A 19,580-nucleotide genomic window follows, 5' to 3' on the forward strand; every position below is an offset into this window, starting at 1 on the left:
TTCTTTTTGAGACAGTCTCACTCTGTCACCTGGGCTGGAGTGCTGTGGCGTCAGCCTAGCTCACAGCAACCTCAAACTCCTGGGCTCAAGCAATTCTACCTCAGCCTCCCGAGTAGCTGGTACTACAGGCGTTCGCCACGATGCCCAGATGACTTTTTCTATTTTTAGTAGAGATGGGGTCTCACTCTTGCTCAGGCTGGTCTCGAACTCCTGAGCTCAGGCGATCCTCCCGTCATGGCCCCCCAGAATGTTAGGATTACAGGTGTGTGGGCCCCCCCTCCCCCCTGGGCCTGGCCAACATCTCTAGATTTGTAAGCTCTTAATAAACTTCACCTTGATGGGAAGATGTTTGGTGACGAGCCCAACCCAGTGGCTGGCATGAATATGTGCCAGGCAGACATTAGCAGTCGTCACCACCACCGGCCCTGGGGTGTGTGTGGAGCGGGGGCTGTTCAGCATGGGCCAGTGACAGGCACATCACCCCACCCAGCTCTCAGGGCTGCAGGCTGGGATTGGGAAGAGGTGAAGCACCTCTTGGCTCTTCTTGAAGGACAAGTGGTGCTGGAGGAGTTGGGGTAACACACCTGGAACCCTGAGGGTCCTTCTGGCTGCTGGGGTCCCAGAGAAGGCTGCCCCAGAAGACCAGGGCTGGGCGGAGCAAGAGAGGGAGGCTGAGCTGTCTACGGCTGGCCGAGCTTTAGGCTGCAGGATTGGTTGCTCCAGATGGTTTTGCTGGTACGTGGCCTGGCCACAGGGGAGTCACCTGGGGCCATCCTATTAGAAAAGACAGCAAGAGCAAGATAGAGCTTTGCCATTGCAGCCAGCTTCATATTTATCAGCTACATCATCATCTAAGATTGGCAACCTATGGATGTTTACCCTGTGTTGTACTTCACTCAGTTTGACTTACTTTTCATGTTAGTTAATTTTGAAATTTCTAATAATATGAAAGGTAGGTGGAAGATTTTTATGTTTATTTACAAAGAGTTTGGCATAAGGGCTGGGAAAACTAATCTTGATAGCTTTCTTCACTATTCAAAACACATTTTAATTGTAGAGTAGATTTGGATACCTGAGGAAATAATCGTGTGTGTGTGTGTGTGTGTGTTGGGGGAAAGGTGTTAAGAACAGTGTATGTTACCTTTTTATTAAAAGATCAGAAAGCAGTTAATTTGGGAGCCCGTTACTACTCTGAAAGAGATTGGTTTAGTGTAAAATGGTTCACTTACCTGCCAAACAGACACATCACGGTGGTGGGTGAATTATACCAGCTCCCGAATAGGTAAGAAATTGAGTTCTGAACACTCTCATAGGAGGGGCAGGGTTTCTGCCAGGTGCCTGTGCCCTCTCCCTGACAGGTGTCAGTAGACAGCGTATGGCTGTGACTTCTGTTTAAGCAACACAGGTGCGCTCAGCTGCTGGCTTAACCTGGCACTGCCGTGACACTGACGCTCGGCACGACGCCCCTAGCACTCCTGCCTCCCGCACCTCTGACCTTGTCAGGAGAACTGTTTAAAAGTGAACATGTTAGCACCATCATCTTAGTTTAGTAGAAACAAAACACTTGAGCAGCAAAGATGTCGTATTTATTGAGCAATGGATACACTCGAAGTCAAAACAGCCCTGCATATTGGAGACAGACAAAAACATCTGGTTAGGCAGGAGAAAAAACCTGCGTTCATAGGTGATTGAATAGTGATACAATGTTAGTTTAGGAGACAAAATTAAAGCTGCAAGTTTGGTTTCAAATACTTTTGAGAGAGAAAGGACATCTTGTTCCCAAAAGGGTTATAATAATCTGTTGATTTTTTTTTTTAACTTGATCAATTTCCTGAGAAGAAAGATGCCAAGATTCTTCTCTGTTATCTGTGATACTATTCATAACACAAAACCAGACTTTATTAATTTAGAAAGCTTTCCAAGACATGTTTTATTTCACAGTTAATATTTAAGAGTTCAAAAATGTGAAGCTTTGATGCTATCATCAATTTTTTTTTTTTTTATCCTTTTCCCTAGAACAAACTCAGTCCCTTTCCTGAATAACAGATTTTAACATTTGGTTTTTAAAACTGAATTTTGCATTTTAAGTAAATAGACCATTAGGATAGCTAATTTGATAAACAAAGGGGAAAATATTAGTAAAATAGTACTTTGAATAGAGCTCTTCATCTGTGAGCACTGTTTAGGCAGGTCCTTGTACATCAGAGGTAAGCGGTCAGACAGGAACAGCCCCTGTGCACACCCCTCCTCCTACAGCTGCGGCATCTTTTTGCTGCTGAATCCCTCTGTCCTTTCAGCAAGGACCTTTTTTTTTATCTTCCTGATGCCCCCAGATGCTCCAGAACCTCCCCGCTTCCAAGTTTGTTCCCTTTCCCAGTGGGAGCCCTGGGGGAGTGCGAGGGCCACGGAAGGAGGCTTGTTCCCATCCCTTTGGGGATAGGGTGGCGTGGGAGAGGGAGGTGGGTCGCTGCATCTCAGCTCTGCAGCATGAGATCTCTAGGGTGAACGGTGGGCACTGAGGGCCCCAGGGACGCCTTGACCTGTGCAAATACCTTAGAAATCATAGGTTATTTAGGTCAATAAATAATAGTTATAGTTAAATAAACTTCCTGGACTGGCCTGGGAAAGTAAAGCTTCCTTTCTGGATGGATTTGTATGATCACACACATTTCGAATTGGCTGATGAACAGTCTACCCCTCCTTACACCAGTCTCTTTGGAATCAGCGCCTCTCTCCACCCAGCGAGGCAGCCGAGAAAACCAGACTGTGGCCTGGACACTTGCCCCGCCTGCCCCCAGCTTCTGGTCCAGGCCGGGATGTCGCTCGCTGTGCTGTGCTGGCACCTGCCCTGCGCTCACTGCAGAGCTGTGTGGTGCTGCAGCTCCCATCCACGCAGCCTTCAGGGGCTGTTGAGTCTATGTCTTTGCTCTCTCTTGAAGCTGACTGCCTCTTGCAGGCCAGTGTTAATACCTCATCCGTGCCAGTGTCCCCTCTTTGTAGGGTCATCCCTTTGCTTCTCGCCACCCACCCACTCACTCTCCCGCTGCAGCCAAATCTGCCGTCCAGAGCATGCATGTGATCATGGCGCTCCTGTGCTCGGCATTCCTTTATGGCTCCCTGTTGCCTCCTGTGTTAAGACAGGATGCCTCAGCACAGCACCTGCTCTAGAGGGAGCCCCTGGAGGCAGCAGGACTGAGTGCTCATGGCCTGGGACACAGCCACCATTGGTTAAATGAACATGTGAGCCTTTTCCTAGGCTTAGGAGTATCTGTGTACAGATGCTCCCTGACTTATGGGGTTACATCTTGATAAACCCCTCATAAGTCAGAAATGCCCTAAGTTGAAAATGCGTTTAATATACCTAACCTCCTGAACACAATAGGTCAGCCTAGCCTGCCTTCATTTGCTCAGAACACTTGGGTTAGCCCACAGTTGGGCAACACAGTACGCTGTAGAGTGCCAGTTTACCCTCGTGATTGCATGACCGACTGGGAGCTGTGGCTCACTGATGCTGCCTGGCATCAGGAGACTCATGAGACCCTTCTTATCATATTAATATTATTATATAATATAATAAGATTATAAATATCACTGCTTCCTACTGAGTGTGTGTTATTTTTGCACCATCATAACACTGAACCAGCATGGGTTGGGGACTGCCTGTACTTATTTATTTAAGTGTGGGTATATATGTGTATGAATGGAATCAGGGGAGCAGTGGGAATTGCTAAGTCTTGTCAAAATCTACCCTCTTCGGTGCCATGTATATAGATGGAAAAACAATTATTGAGGTGAAGTTCACATAGCATAAAATCAGACAATTTAAAGTAAACAATCTGGTGACATTTAACACATTTACAATATTGTGCAACTGACCTTTTCCATCTAGTTCCAAAATATTTTCATTCCCCTAAAAGAAAACCCCATACCAATGAAACCGTTGTTCCGTGCGGGAACCTGAGATGAATGAAGGTGAAGGTTAGTTTTCACTAGCACAGGACTTTAAATCAGATCTGGGCTTCTCTGATAAATTAATCACTAAATATTGTTTTTAGAAAGTTCATCCAGAGTGTCTATTCCTCTTGGCTTCTTGGTGGGTTGAGTACTGCTGTGATATGACTTGGAACATGGTTCTCGTGAGTTACGAGTTTTGTGCTGTGGACCTGAACTTGGCCAGGAATGTGTAAAAAGCTATATAGTGTGATTTAGAAATAATTTTTAAAGTAGGTCTTTATTGGAAATAATATAAGAAAATTTGGCCCTGTTAGTATATGTACTGGTTAATTGAGATCTCTGGCATACTTTAAAACCAGCCTCAGACTTACATTTTAATCTGTATGACCCTGATTAAGAAATTTAATTTTTCACAGCCCTCGTTTCCATAACTACAAAAATACACGGATTGGAAATCTCTTTGGACCTCTTCAATCTAAGCTATGCTGATAGGATCTTTTGTGTTTTAGAAAATTACCAAAATATTTACAGAACAAGAAAGGCCAAAGCGGCCCCACTGATCAAAGACAACCCCTGTTAATATTTTGGAGCATGTATCGTTCATTATCTATTTTAAAAAGCAATATATGAATAACAACACGAATGCAGTGATGATAAAAGATGCAAACACGCAAGAAGGGTTGGGAGTGAAAAAAGAAAAGGTGTCTGCTATCGCCATCCTTGTCCCGGGGCGGCACCCTTATACTGGTCTGTGACTTTCTGGATCCTTTTACCACACATGTAGGAGGGTGATTGAAATTTTATTTTCTTAGCATTATGGGGATAATTCTAAGCTTACTGTTTTGTGACTTTTTTTTTCTTTAATTACACCATTTCTTGGAGTTATTTCCTTGTCAGCGTATCAGCTTTATTCTTTTTAATGGTCGAGTATTATTTGCTAAATCGATATACCATAATTTCAGTGTTCGTCTTTTTGATGAACGTTTAGGTTGTCCGCAAGTATTCACTATTTCAAACAGTGGTCAACCTCAAATGTACATGGCACTTGCATGGATGTTTCTGGAGGACAAGCTTCTATAATTACTGAATCCAAGAAAATGCTTGTTTTAAATTTCATTGCCAAATTACCCTCCATAAAGGCCATTCTACCAAGAACATGTTCTTTGCAAGGACACAGAGTAGCTCTCCTGATCAACACCAGATTCAATTTTTATTTCCCCCAATTTATGCTAAAAATGAAATTTTATTTTAATTGTCTTTTTTTTTTTTTTTTCTGAGACAGAGTCTTGCTTTGTTGCCCAGGCTAGAGTGAGTGCCGTGGCGTCAGCCTAGCTCACAGCAACCTCAAACTCCTGGGCTCAAGCAATCCTCCTGCCTCAGCCTCCCAAGTAGCTGGGACTACAGGCATGCGCCACCATGCCCGGCTAATTTTTTTGTATATATATTAGTTGGCCAATTAATTTTCTTTCTATTTATAGTAGAGACGGGGTCTCGCTCTTGCTCAGGCTGGTTTCGAACTCCTGACCTCGAGCAATCCGCCCGCCTCGGCCTCCCAGAGAGCTAGGATTACAGGCATGAGCCACCGCGCCCGGCCTTTTTTTTTTTTTGACATGGAGTCTCGCTCTGTTGCCCGTGCTAGAGTGCTGTGGCGTCAGCCTAGCTCACAGCAACCTCAAACTCCTGGGCTCAAGCGATCCTTCTGCCTCAGCCTCCTGGGTAGCTGGGACTACAGGCATGTGCCACCATGCCCAGCTAATTTTTTCTATATATATTTTTAGTTGGCCAATTAATTTCTTTCTATTTTTAGTAGAGACGGGGTCTGGCTCTTGCTCAGGCTGGTTTCAAACTCCTAACCTTGGGCGATCCTCCCGCCTCGGCCTCCCAGAGTGCTAGGATTACAGGTGTGCGTCACCGCGCCCGGCCTAATTGTCATTTCTATAACTTTAAATGAGGTGAAACATCTTTTCATGTGTTTTATTGTGTATTTTAATATTTCTTTTGTGAATTATGTATTCTTAGCTTTTGCTTATTTCCTTTGGATTATTTATTATTGATTTGAGGTTTTCTTTATGAGTTATTGACACTAACCCTTTTTATATATGTCATACTGTATTTTCTCCTAGGCCATCAGTTGAGTTTTGCTTCGTTTTACTGTATTTCACAATGCCAGAATTTGAACTTTTTATATACTTTGTCTTGTTTAACCTGTATTTTAAAAATGTAGTTGTTACCAGTATATATGTACAATCACCTTAATATCATTAAATATACACTTTCCCTTGATATTACAAACTCTAAAAATCATTTCCCTTGTAACATTCTGGGTGTAAATGGTTTATAACTAGTTCTTTGAGTGAAGGTCTTTCTTGTTTTCAGTATTGTTTCTTCTGGATAGATTACTGGAAATAGAGCTGTTTGGCTTAAGAGTAAAAATATCTTAAGGTTCTTGCTCCAGACTGGCAGAACCCAAGATTGTTGCTCACAGAGGGACACGCCAGTGGGCTAGTTTACTTAATTGCAGTGGGAAAGGAATGAATAATGAAAAGTCACTGAGTAGATCAACAGCAGTGCTTGAGTCTCTCTAACTAGCACATTTCTCCCTTCTGGTGGTGCCTCATGAGAAGTCACCCTCCAGTGGATACTTGGAGATGGATCTTAACCAAGGTAGCTTAGGTTGCCCACTCAGCAAGGGCCTGGTCGTAGTAACCCAGCAGTGCCCCCCTTGCCCTGGAGGGTGCCAGGGTCCCTCCCATTGCCGAGGTTTCTCTGGGATATTCCATTCCTCCTGTCCCCAGCTGAGCCTCTTCCTCATGCAGCCTCACCGTACGGGACATGGGGTACACTTCTCCACCACCACAAACACACACCTGGTCACTGTCTCATGCTCTCCATGAGTTTAGGAAATCCCCAAACTTTTCCACTTTGACAGGTGAAAAATGCACAGTGTGAGGCTCTTAGCAGAATTACAAAAGGCTTTTTTGAGGGGAAAATGTTTCTATACATCAGAGCAGTGTGTGCTGAAGTTACCTCTAAATGGAACGTTTCTCTTCAGGTGGTGATAAATGGAGGTGCCACATCCAGTGGTGAGCAGGACAATGAAGACACGGAGCTCATGGCGATCTACACCACGGAAAATGGCATTGCAGAAAAGGTACCCTTCCTGCAACCCCCAACCCCAACCTCCCCCTCCCCCCCAACTCTCCCACCACCCCTGCCCCCATCCTGTGCCAGGGGACCTGGGTGTCCTCCATCTGGGGGCTGGGTCTCTACCCTCCTGAGGGATTGTGTTCTCTTTATAAAGGAAACAGGAGTCAGCAGGAAGAGAAGTTACTAGTTTTTCATGACAATTAAAGGGAGAACCATACGGGAATTATCATCTAGATATCTTAAAAAGCCTTCTCCAGGATGCCTGAGGGAAGTGGTTAATAACCTGAGGTCTTAAAGTCTGGTCTGGGTGCAAATGTGATTCAGACCCTGAGGGAATTACAGAAGTTCTCTGGGCATCAGTTTCCTCATCTCTAAAATGGGAATCAAATTATCAGCATCAATCTTAGGGGTTGTTGTGAGGATTGAATGAAAGAATATTTATAAAGTTATTAGCATCGTGCCTATTAAATACTACATGTGCAGTAAATAAGAGAAACTGGCAGGTAGTTTACGTAGACTGTGAATGCCTTTGATGGAGCTCTTTGGCTAAAACAATGGAAATCACATACACTAAGGTAGGGAGATTTATTTTATTTTAGTTTTTATATTTTGCTATGTCCCATCTTCTTGAAGGGTCAGTGTTTGTGACCATAAAAGGTGGGGAAGGAACTGCCCAAAGGGTATCCAGATACCTTAATTTTTTTCCTTTGTATTTGCCACAGTGCTTAACACATATGAGAAATTTGATGATATGGCATTTCCAGATTGTATTGCAGCTACGAGACTTCTCGATTTCATTTGAAATTTATTTGATAGACTTTAATTTAAAAACATTTTATTTTCACTGTAAATATTTACTAATTTAAGCAAAAATAATTTGAATAATAAGACATTCTATACTTGGATATTCATGCAGTAAATTTATAGTGTAATCACTAAAATGGTAAACAACAAAGAAATTATATTGAAATTCTAGGGTAATCAAATTTTTGTGCCTTTTAAGAAAATTTCCAATCTGGGGGATAGAAATCTCATTTTTTTGCCTGTCTTGATGAATATTGCTATTATTTTCCTGCTATAGAGCTATTATAAATTATAAATGGAGATTAATTAGATTCATGCCAAGATCTTGAAATGCCAGGAGTTTGGGGTCCAAGCTTCTCCGGAGAGGTTAGAGCAGTGGCGGTTGGTGTGTGGCCTTGTGCTGTAGACTGCAGGTCTACAGTTCAGACACTCTTCACACCACTGGGCCTCAGTGATCATCGGCACATCTCGTAGCAAAGTGCGTTTTCACAGATTGTGGAAGCCACATCTGATCCTGTGTACCATAATTCCAGGCTGTCATATTTTCAGACTTCCTCTTCCATTGTCTGGGAAATATCTTTCAAAATAAATAGTAAGGAACATTAACACATTGGGGCTTTTTATCTTCTATAGATGTACCTTTTACTGATGGTAAACATTGATACATTTGCATTTCCTTCGATATTAGTGAGATAGCATATCTTGCTATTTTATTGGCCGTTTTATGTATTGGGTAGTGCTAATAAATAGGCCGGACGCTCACCCAGATGCTTTTAAGACAGCCTGTCACATTGACATCCTCATAGGAACCCTATTAGAAAGGTGCCATCACTATCCGTGTTGGAAAGATAAAGAAAATGTAGCATTTAGGTCCCCTGCTGTCTCAAATTCGTGCAAAGAAAACTTCTTGCGAGAGGGTGCTGCTGTTTGGGATCTTGCTTTTCAGATGGCATCAAAAAATTCTTGTTCTTAAGAAATAAGCACGGGACATTCCAGGAGACACAAGAAAACCGAGGAGTAGAGATACTGCCCCTCATGGTCTCCCTATTCATGTTTATTTTCCCAATTATAGTTAGCTGTTAATTGTTATACATTTATTTTATCAAAAACTTGATCTTTCCAGCATGTGTTATTAATATTCTTGAACCCCCTTATGGTAAATGCTGGTTAGTATGGTATTAGCTACAAGATACCCACCTTAGAATTCGCCTGGAAGGATTTATTCCTAGAAGGATCTGAAGGATAAATCCACATCGTGAATCGGGTGGCCTTGTGGCCCCCACCCGGCACGTTCTGAGCATTGACCTCACTGTCACTGGGATTCTCAAATCAGGGGTCTCAATGGAATTGAACTTCACAGCAAGGTTCTTTGGAATTAGATGAAATGAATTAAGTGAACAGCTTATATGTTCCATTGAAATATCATTGTTTTGTTTTATAGATTCTTCACAAAATTTGCCTATAGGATTACTTAAAATGGTTGCTGTGGTACTGAAAATCATTAGTAACTATTTCAGAAAATTTGTTGTTTCTGGTAATTACTAAAAAGCAACTCTGCTTCTTTGTGGAAGGCCAGGTAGCATGTGGGCCAATGTGGCTTTTGGGGAAAGCCTGTCTGTGTTTAGTTCCTGAGCAAGTCACTCGCCTTCTCAGAATCTCTGATTCCCCAGCCATAAAGTGAGATCACAACAACTTATAACCTTCAGGGCCACGGCAGAGAGTAAATAACAGAGTGTAAAATGTGATGTTTTACATCACAGGATCTCAGGAAGCAGAGATTGCCACAACCTGAAAGATGGTCACCTAGTTATTAATAACTAGTTATTAAAGAGTCTCCACTTGAATGTGCTGCCCTACTTACCACTGCAGTCTTTTGTTGCCCATTGTTTCAACTGCATAGTTGCAATTATCACAAAGTTTGTTAAATGTAATATGAACTTATTATTTTGAGAGTTTTTTTTTAAAGTTCAAAACCTTTTCTGACCTTGATCCCTGTGGATTCTCCATCTTTTATTAAACTACCAGCTGTTCCTGAAAAATGAAGTTCTCTTGAACATGCTTATTTAATAGTAAACAGTCCAAAAATATATTAAGAAAGCTTAAAATATGCTCCTCCATTATGTAACATGTGGCTGGCAATCTGGTATAGTTTGAGCATACCAAATTTGAAAATCCCAAATCAGAAATGCTCTGATATCTGAAATTTTTTGAGTACTGACATGATACTCAAAGGAAATGGTTGCTCATTGGAGCATTTTGAATTTGTTTTTTTTGATTTTTGGTGTTCAAGCAGTTAAGTATTACAAAATCTGAAAAAAATCCAAAACACTTCTTATCCCTAGCATTTCAGATAAGGGAACTTAACCCATATGTGTATTTCACACCACTTTGTGCACACATAGATTCTCCAGATGTTAACATAATTGCTTAGTCATTCTTTATGTACATGTTATCATTTCTGAGCTTTTTTGAAAGTTACAGGCATAACATTCTTCTATCCCTAAATACTTCATGTGTATTTCCTTAAAACAAAGATACTCTCAGCTGGGGTCAGTGGCTCAGGCCTGTAATCCTAGCACTCTGAGAGGCCGACATGGGAGAATCATTCAAGGTCAGTAATTTGAGACCACCCTGAGCAAGAATGAGACCCCGTCTCTACTAAATATAGAAACAAATTAATTGGCCAACTGAAAATATATAGAAAAAATTAGCTGGGCATGGTGGTGCATGCCTGTAGTCCCAGCTACTCGGGAGGCTGAGGCAGGGGGATTGCTTGAGCCCAGGAGTTTGAGGTTGCTGTGAGCTAGGCTGACACCACGGCACTCTAGCCTGGGCAACAGAGTGAGATTCTGTCTCAAAAACAAAAAAAAAAACAAAAAACAAAGTTACTTCCTTATATTACATTAGTTCAGTTCTTAACATTCATCATTTAAAACAATTTTTTTAAAGTTTGGAGATAGAGTCTTGCACTGTCACCTGGGCTAGAGTGCAATGGTGCCATCATAACTTACTACAATCTCAAATTCCTGGGCTCACGTGATCCTCTGCCTCAGCTTCCCAAATAACTGGGACTACAGGCACGTAGTCCACACCCAGCTAATTTTTTCTATTTTCTGTAGAGATGGGGTCTCACTCTTGCTCAGGCTGTTCTCAAACTCCTGACCTCAAGCAATCCTCCCGCCTTGGCCTCCCAGAGTGCTAGGATTATAGGCATGACCCACTGCACCTCGCCCTAGTTATGTCTTTATTGTTTTTTTGCCCATTTTATCTGCCATAAATTGAGAGAGTAGTTGTCTATTACTGGTATTTAAAAAAAAGTTCTCCTATTTCTTTGATTTTTTTGCTTTGTAAATATCACGTCTCTTACTTGTGCACAGATATTTACAACATGTTTATAGTGTATTGTGCCCTTTTAATTTAAAACAGTCTCATTTTTCTTAATGCCCTTTAGGCAGAATACTACCTTATTTGATGATAATTGAGACTTTATTTACATTTTTCTCCTATAGCTTTGTTCATACTTTTCAGCCTTTCCCAGTCACTTTAGGTGTCTGTTACATTCAGCATGCAGTTGAGTTTTGCTTAGAGAGTGTTAAAATATTGTTCTTTTAATAGTTAAGTTGAGAGTATTTATTTTTAATATGACAAATGTCTGCCCAATTGACTTTATTTCTCTGTATATATTAATAGTTGTGATATTTAAAAACTTTTTTTTTTTTTTTTTTTGAGAAAGAGTCTTATTCTGTTGCCTGGGCTAGAGTGCCATGGCGTCAGCCTAGCTCACAGCAACCTCAAACTCCTGAGCTTAAGCGATCCTCCTGCGTCAGCCTTCTCAGTAGCTGGAACTACAGGCATGTGCCACCATGCCCGGCTAAGTTTTTCTATATATTTTCAGTTGGCCAATTAATTTCTTTGTAGTTTTAGTAGAGATAGGGTCTCGCTCTTACTCAGGCTGGTTTCAAACTCCTGACCCTGAGCGATGCTCCCTTCTAGGCCTCCCAGAGTGCTAGGATTACAGGCATGAGCCACCGCACTGGGCCAAACTTTTGTATTTTTATTCTAGTGGATACCTGTATAATTAAAACTATAAAATAATATACTAATCATTTATTTCATTGTTCTCTAGTTTCCCACCATGAATAATAACAGAATTGGTGTATTTTTTCCTCTTGTCTTTTTACTCTTTCTCTTCTGTACTTTCTGATTTTGGTCAGAAATATTATTTGTCTTATTAATGCTAATCTTTGCAATATTTGATTTGTCACCTTTAAGCATATATTTGGTTTCTAACTGTCTTAGATCACAGATATCAGCTAATTGTTCCATTTTTTGTCTTTTTCCTTTCACACTTTGTTAATTGTATTAATTTCATCTTTTTTATGCATGTGACATTTATACAATATTCTGACACCTTTACCCTCAAAATAGTTGTTTGAGTTATTCTGTAGTTAATTTCAGTCAATCTTTTACTGTTGCTTCCCCAGTAGTTTCTTGGTTTGCTGAAATTCCTCCTCTAGGTCTTTGATACTCAAAACATGGTCCTTGGCCCAGCTTCCTTGTCATCACTTGTGAGCTTGTTAGAAATGCAGAATCTCTGACCCAGCCTGACTTGCCAAATCAGAATCTGCACTTTCACACAGTTTCTAGGTATTTCGTATTATGTTCATTGCAGTTTGAGAAGTAACACTCTAGTAGTTTCCAAAAGAAGGGCTGGCTTGCAGTAGTAAATACGCATCCAAAACTATCTGTAGGATTTAGCCTTGAAGGAAAGTTTGGATGTAAAATCCTTGGTTCATTGTTTGGATCTTTTTTTTCTTCTCTTTGAGAGGTATAGTCTCACTCTGTTGCCCTGTTAAAGTGCCATGGCGTCAGCCTTAGCTCACAGCAACCTCAAACTGCTGAGCTCAAGCAATCCTTCTGCCTCAGCCTCCCAAGTAGCTGGGACTACAGGCATGTGCCACCATGCCCGGCTAATTTTTTCTATATATATTTTTAGTTTGCCAATTAATTTCTTTCTATTTATAGTAGAGACGGGGTCTCACTCCTGCTCAGATTGGTCTCAAACTCCCGACCCAGAGTGATTCTCCCACCTTGGCCTCCCAGAGTGCTAGGATTACAGGCGTGAGCTGCTGCACCTGGCCCATTGTTTGGATCTTGACTCAGATCAACTGTAATAAGACAGTTTTGACACAGCATGAAAAAAACTTAAGCACATTTTTAAATTTGATTAGTTGTATAAAAATATTGTGGTTCTTTTTAGAACTCTGTATTATCTTCTGAAGAGACATTATGTTTATGGGTTAAAAATACATATTATTTGCTTCAAAATAATCCATCCTTCCACGTCAATAAAGTTGGGGTGGGATGGGAAATAGATTAAACAAGAATATGATGCTGATGATTTTTGAAGCTGTAAATCGGCATGGGGCAGGCGATTAGTATTCTTTTTACGTTTGCATATGTTCGTAAAGTTACTTAACACAAAGTTAAGAGAATAACTGAATCATACTTTGTAGTTGCTGTTACTGAACATGACCATGAGGAAATCAGCCAGTCTTCCCAGCTTACCTTCTTCAAACCATAAATTTTTATGTCTTGGAGGAGGATAGCAGTGGGCAACAGGGTGTCTGGTCAGTGTGTGGAGTTGAGCCATATCCTTTCCCCACCCCTACCTGTGCCTCCAAGTGTAGACCCTTTTTGGAGTTCTGTGAGTCAAGCAGCCCACTTCTGCACAGTATCCTGTAATTACCTAGGTTGGCGATTCCTCCCTTCTCCCAGCATGGTCACAGCTCATCCAAATGCTTTCTGTATTCCAAAAATACGTGTTAATCTCATTTTTCTTCCTCCCATTTTCTTTGTCCTTGTGGATTTACATAGTACCTATTCCTTATGTGTGTCTGTAGGAGTTAGAGGAGGCAACACATCAACACATGCAGTCTGTCTGCCTTGTTTGACCGGAATGCCTGTGAGACTAGATAACTTGACAGTGTTGAACTGACCTTTGTGTAGCGAGCCCAGTATCCATAGTTGCGTGGTGTTAGCGAAATGGTGACTTCAGGGAGTTTCCAAATCAGGTTCAGTGACTTGCCACAAGCATTCCATAGAATTCAGCAATGCTGTTACACTTGCAGTTTATTGCAGAGTAAGGATACAGATTAAAATCAGAAATGGAAAAAGGTATGTAGGCAGCATCCAGGAGACACCAGGCACAAGCGTCCAATCATCCTCTCTCAGTGGAGTTGTGCAGATAACGCTTAATTTTCCCAGCAGTGATGTGTGACAATACTCGTGGACTGTTCCCAACCAGGGAAGCTCACCCCAACCCTTGTGTCCAGAGTTTTTTTTTTTTTGGAGACAGAGTCTCACTTTGTTGCCCAGGCTAGAGTGAGTGCCGTGGCTTCAGCCTAGCTCACAGCAACCTCAGACTCCTGGACTCAAGCAATCCTACTGCCTCAGCCTCCCAAGTAGCTGGGACTACAGGCATGTGCCACCATGCCCGGCTAATTTTTCTATATATATTAGTTGGCCAATTAATTTCTTTCTATTTATAGTAGAGACGGGGTCTCGCTCTTGCTCAGGCTGGTTTTGAACTCCTGACCTCGAGCAATCCGCCAGCCTCGGCCTCCCAGATTGCTAGGATTACAGGCGTGACCCACCGCGCCCGGCCGGTGTCCAGGGTTTTTATCGGAGATTGGTCACATAGGTATGACTGATCACCAGTGTAGCTGACATTAGTTTCCAGCTCCTCCAGAGGCCAGGCTGATATTGTGTGGCCCAAGGCTTCAGGTTACAAAAGACACCCTTAAGGGGCAAGATATTTCCAAAGCTCAGAGGCCAGGCAAGGGCAAAATCTTTCTTTGAAACGTCCAAGGTTTGGACAGTCCAGAGCTGCTGAGCTAATCCTTTACTGCGAGTTACTGCACATCAGACTCCTCACACACACATGTGCTATCCCTACCATTTCTACCAACAAGTTTTTAAAGACACATATAACCTAGTTTAACCCATTTGAGAATGTAAATTCGGCAGTACCCACTGTTAAAACAGAAATGTCATAGCAGTTACGTCTGTATTAGATGAGATGCTAGCTCACACCAAACATTTACCGTCAGGCTGTAGAAGGTGAGGCTCAACCGTGTCACTTATTTAATGTTATCTGGCTCCCAAATTCCTGTTCTTTCCACATGGAAATTGAGTGACAGGCACTTGAGTCCCGCATTTTTCTGTGCTAATGCATCAGATAAGAGGACACTCATTGGGCTAGATAACAGCCAAGGGTCAGAATGTCACCATCTTTATCTGATTGTGGAAGACCTTGTGGTTCTGTTAGGCACTTGCTAGGTTATAAAAGAGTCAAAACAAAACAGAAGACAGTATCTTGGATTCCATACATGCAAGAAATGGTCTGTAGGGTTTGAGAAACCAGAACAGTTTTGAGGCAGCTGTTGGGGAGCTCAGGGATACCTGGAGTTTTCTGTTCGGCCCATGTACTCCGTGAGTTCAGAAGTGACACCAAAGCTGACTGGAAATTCCTAGATTATAACCTGAAAGTGTCTGGTGTTTTTGATGATTTTGGCTTAAAAAGAAAATCTTTACTAATGTCAGAGAACAAAGAAGGGAAAAAACTGTCACCTAAACTGTAAATATATTTTTAGTCTATTTTTTAAACAGAATTTGAATCATCGTGTTTGCATACTTCTGAATTTTGCTCTTCTCACCTAACGTTGTCTGAGCAAGTGTTTTGATAGGATGGTATAGGACTTTATTTTTAGGTACAAAGATCTGTTCTATTTGCAGGGGAGGGATGGGGTGCAGGGGGCAGGGCCATATTAGTGCTCACTGTTTGGAAGTGGTTAACGTTTTATAACCTTCCTTCATTTGGGGTCTTGTTCAAAGACCGCTCATGCCAAGGTGTTACTTTGTGGTCTCAACCTGGGAGCATCTCTGTCCATGCAGGGGGAGAAGCTCTGAGCAAGCTGGATGCTCTCAGGGATGAGTTCATGCCAAGGGACACTGAACCTCCAAATTCTGAGGAGTTACTGTCCCACTGAGGAGTGGAGTTGAGCCTTGCATCAAAAGAGCAAAGGCTTAAAATTACAGGAGCTTGGTGGCCGCTTGATAAAGTTATTTTTCTGTAATGGTGGCCTGGACTGAGCTGAGTTAAAAGTTGGTCCTTGCATTTACTTTCATGTTAGTCCTTGCATGTACTAAGCACCTCCTTTTCTCCCTCTCACTCACAGAGCTCCCTCGCGGAGACCCTGGATAGCACTGGCAGTCTGGACCCCCAGAGATCGGACATGATTTACACCATAGAAGATGTTCCTCCCTGGTACCTCTGTATATTTCTGGGGTTGCAGGTATGATAGTTCTTGTAGTCTGTGTAACCACCAGCAGATGCCTGAGTTGTCTCTCTGGATTTTAAAAATTCAACTTTGATTTTTATTTATTGAAGACATTATTATCAATTACTCATTTAAGAATGATGCCTGGAAATCGTTAACATCAATTTTGTCTTAGCGGGAGGAAGGAAAGAACAGGAAGAATAGGTTAACCAGGGAAAAGAAAGAAGGAAAATATTCAGGAAAGAAGCAAGAGAAGTGATATGAAAGGAAGGAAAAAATAGTAGAGTTATAGAAAGAAGGGAGAGTAGGGGAAGAAGAAAAGTAGAAGAGTAGAGAAAAAGAGGAGTTAACTTTCATTCCCCATCCCTGGCTCAGTTAGCCCAGCCACGGTCATTGCAAACTCTTCCATGAAATATTGGTGACCCTTAAAAGTGCCATGTTGGCCCAGGACCTAAATGAGAGGTTTCAGTCTTATTATTTAAAGGATGGGAAACTGTGCCATTGCAGTGGCTGCTTCGTCTGCTGCAGCTCTTAGTGGGAGGGGAGGGCCGACGGCTGGGGTCAAGGCAGCAGTGATGCAGTCTAATGGAGGCTTCCTGAGTCTTTGGCACTTTCCCTCCTCTCTTTTCAGCACCCTCCTCCCTCTTACAGGATGTTTTTTTTTGGGGGGGGGGGAAGACAGAGTCTCGCTCTGTTACACACACACCCCCCCCCCCCCCCCCCCGCTAGAGTGCTGTGGTAGCAGCCTAGCTCATGGCAACCTTAAACTCTTGGGTTCAGGTGATCCTCCTGCTGCAGCCTCCTGAGTAGCTGGGACCACAGGCACTCGCCACCAGGCCTGGCTAATTTTTTCTATTTTTAATAGAGATGGGGTGTTGCTCTTGATGAGGGTGGTCTCAAACACCTGAGCTCAAGGGATCCTCCTGCTTGGGCTTCCCATAGTGCTAGGATTACAGGTGTGACCCACCGTGCTCGGCCTCTTACAGGATTAAAGTAGGGCTTTTTGAAGGGGACTAGGTGGGAGACTCTTTCTTAGACACATACCCCTGGCCTGTATTTGCTTTGGTTTTAGCTTGAACCCTGCTCTGAGGTCTGACTTTCCATTCTTTCTTTCTCAAATTTACATGATCAGTTCAACTTGAGGTATCTCAGATGGTGGGAAAACCAGTCTCATTTGCCCAGACAGGTTTATTTTGATTGAGTTTCCAGACCCCCACCCCTTCAGGTATGAAAACACTTGGTGACCTGGACTGGAGGGTGTCCAGGAAGGGAGGAGTCAGAGACAAAGAAGCTGAGTGGGCTTGGCTGAGCATTCTGAACCAAGTTCAGGGGGCACGCTTTTTGTAATGTTATATCGTAGAGGTTTCTGGAAATCTTCTCTAGTCAGGTAGGAGTGGGAAGCTCTGCTTGCATCATGCCCTTCTTGATGATACTCACTGCCCAGACCTGTAAGCAGCTCTGAGGAGTCCTGAGCAGGAATGTCCATCCTCCCCAGGAAGCACCTGTGCAGCTGGGCTTCGTGGGCTGCAAGTGACACTTTTGGCAAACATGGGCAGAAGTGGGAAGCTATTGGGAAGACAGGTAGGAAGTTTGCAAAACAAAAGTAAGAACTTGTCAACCAGGGAAGGGAGGAAAGTACGGCACAAGTACTGGGACTGTCCTCCCAGGGCCATGGGTCTAGGGAGAAGTGCCCAAAGGAAGATTGGGATGGGGTTCTTTCTAGAAGACACCCACAGCTACCATATTCCTTTATCCCTGCCCTGACTGGAACAGGTAAATTCCACGTTGGCAGAACAGTGCCAGACCACAGAAAAAGACAGGTAACACCCCATGCAATGAGGCTTACGTAACTTTAATCCCCACACCTGAAAGCATTTTTTTAAAGTGGACTAATTGTCTTAGGAATGTAGATGTAAAATTTTATATAAAATATTGGCAAATCAAATCCCAGAAGAAAAAGACAACATGACTAGGGTTTCTTCCCAGAATGCAAGAATTGGTAAGCGCAACACCATTCATGTTAACAGATTAGAAGAGAAAGGCCTTTGGTTTTAGCAATCGATGCCAGAAAAGCATAAAAAAGATGTCCCTAATAAGAATTATATAAGTAAAATAGCCGGGCGTGGTGGCTCACGCCTGTAATCCTAGCTCTCTGGGAGGCTGAGGTGGGCGGATCGTTTGAGCTCAGGAGTTCAAAACCAACCTGAGCAAGAGCGAGACCCCGTCTCTACTATAAATAGAAACAAATTAATTGGCCAATTAATATATATAGAAAAAATTAGCCTGGCATGGTGACGCATGCCTATAGTCCCAGCTACTCGGGAGGCTGAGGCAGGAGGATTGCTTGAGCCCAGGAGTTTGAGGTTGCTGTGAGCTAGGCTGACACCATGGCACTCACTCTAGCCAGGGCAACAAAGTGAGACTCTGTCTCAAAAAAAAAATAAATAAATAAAAAATATAAGTACAATATATCCCCAAGTGCTCATAGTGGATGCTTTCTTTGTGCTGGCGCGGATTCATGCAAGTAATAGTGATACCAGCGAATAATGAGATAAGAAATCATAAAGGGAGAAATGCTGAAACAGAGGAAGAAACTGTCATTTGGCACATGATAAGAATGTGTACCCAGAAGTGTTCGCTTGGGCCATTTTTCAAAGACAATAGGGGAGCTAAGTTAGGATAAAATCAGGAAAAAAGGAAGGGTTCACCTTTGCCCTCCGTCTCTCCTCCTGCCCCACAGCACTACCTGACGTGCTTCAGCGGCACGATCGCGGTGCCCTTCCTGCTGGCCGACGCCATGTGTGTGGGGTACGACCAGTGGGCCACCAGCCAGCTCATCGGGACCATTTTCTTCTGCGTGGGGATCACAACTTTGCTGCAGACGACTTTTGGATGCAGGTGAGATTGGGATACTGAAGTGGGATGCTGAAGCCCCCGTAAGGCATTGAGCTGCGCCACAGGGCTGCTTACAGGGACCCACTGGAGTGGGAGGAGTGTCCTAGTGGCCCGTGACCCCCACCACCTAAGGGTCGTTCCCCTCCCCCCCCATTCCATGTCTTGATGAATGGCACCACCCCCCACACACACCCAGTTTTGGGAGCTGGAAACCCAGTCCCACTCTCCCCTCCCCTCATCCCTTCACAAGTCACATCTGCTCCCTGGAACCCCTCTGTACCCTGTTCCTTCAGTTCGGACCCAGAGCGTTCCACTAGGCTCCCAGTGGCTTCCCTGCCTCCAGGGAGCCTCTCTTTGACCCACTCTGCGTCCTGCCACCAGTACTGTCTTTCTGACACCCACATCTTCCTCAGTGTTGACCAGGCTGCCGCTGTACTC

The 19,580-nt window shown here is 43.1% G+C and overlaps 1 protein-coding gene across 9 annotated transcripts in view; it reads left to right on the forward strand.

The window, feature by feature from the left end:
• The window catches only part of SLC23A2 (solute carrier family 23 member 2), a 135,639-nt gene that overhangs the window by 71,860 nt on the left and 44,199 nt on the right, over positions 1 to 19,580 (forward strand). For all 9 annotated transcript variants that reach the window (XM_076010951.1, XM_076010948.1, XM_012754972.3 and 6 more), the window contains 3 exons: positions 7,007 to 7,105; positions 16,146 to 16,262; positions 18,988 to 19,145. In XM_076010951.1, coding sequence (XP_075867066.1) covers positions 7,007 to 7,105; positions 16,146 to 16,262; positions 18,988 to 19,145 — 374 coding nt within the window. The remainder of the gene's footprint in view (positions 1 to 7,006; positions 7,106 to 16,145; positions 16,263 to 18,987; positions 19,146 to 19,580) is intronic.

The sequence above is a fragment of the Microcebus murinus genome, chromosome 16 (assembly GCF_040939455.1).
Source record: "Microcebus murinus isolate Inina chromosome 16, M.murinus_Inina_mat1.0, whole genome shotgun sequence".
NCBI classification, from domain to species: domain Eukaryota; kingdom Metazoa; phylum Chordata; class Mammalia; order Primates; family Cheirogaleidae; genus Microcebus; species Microcebus murinus.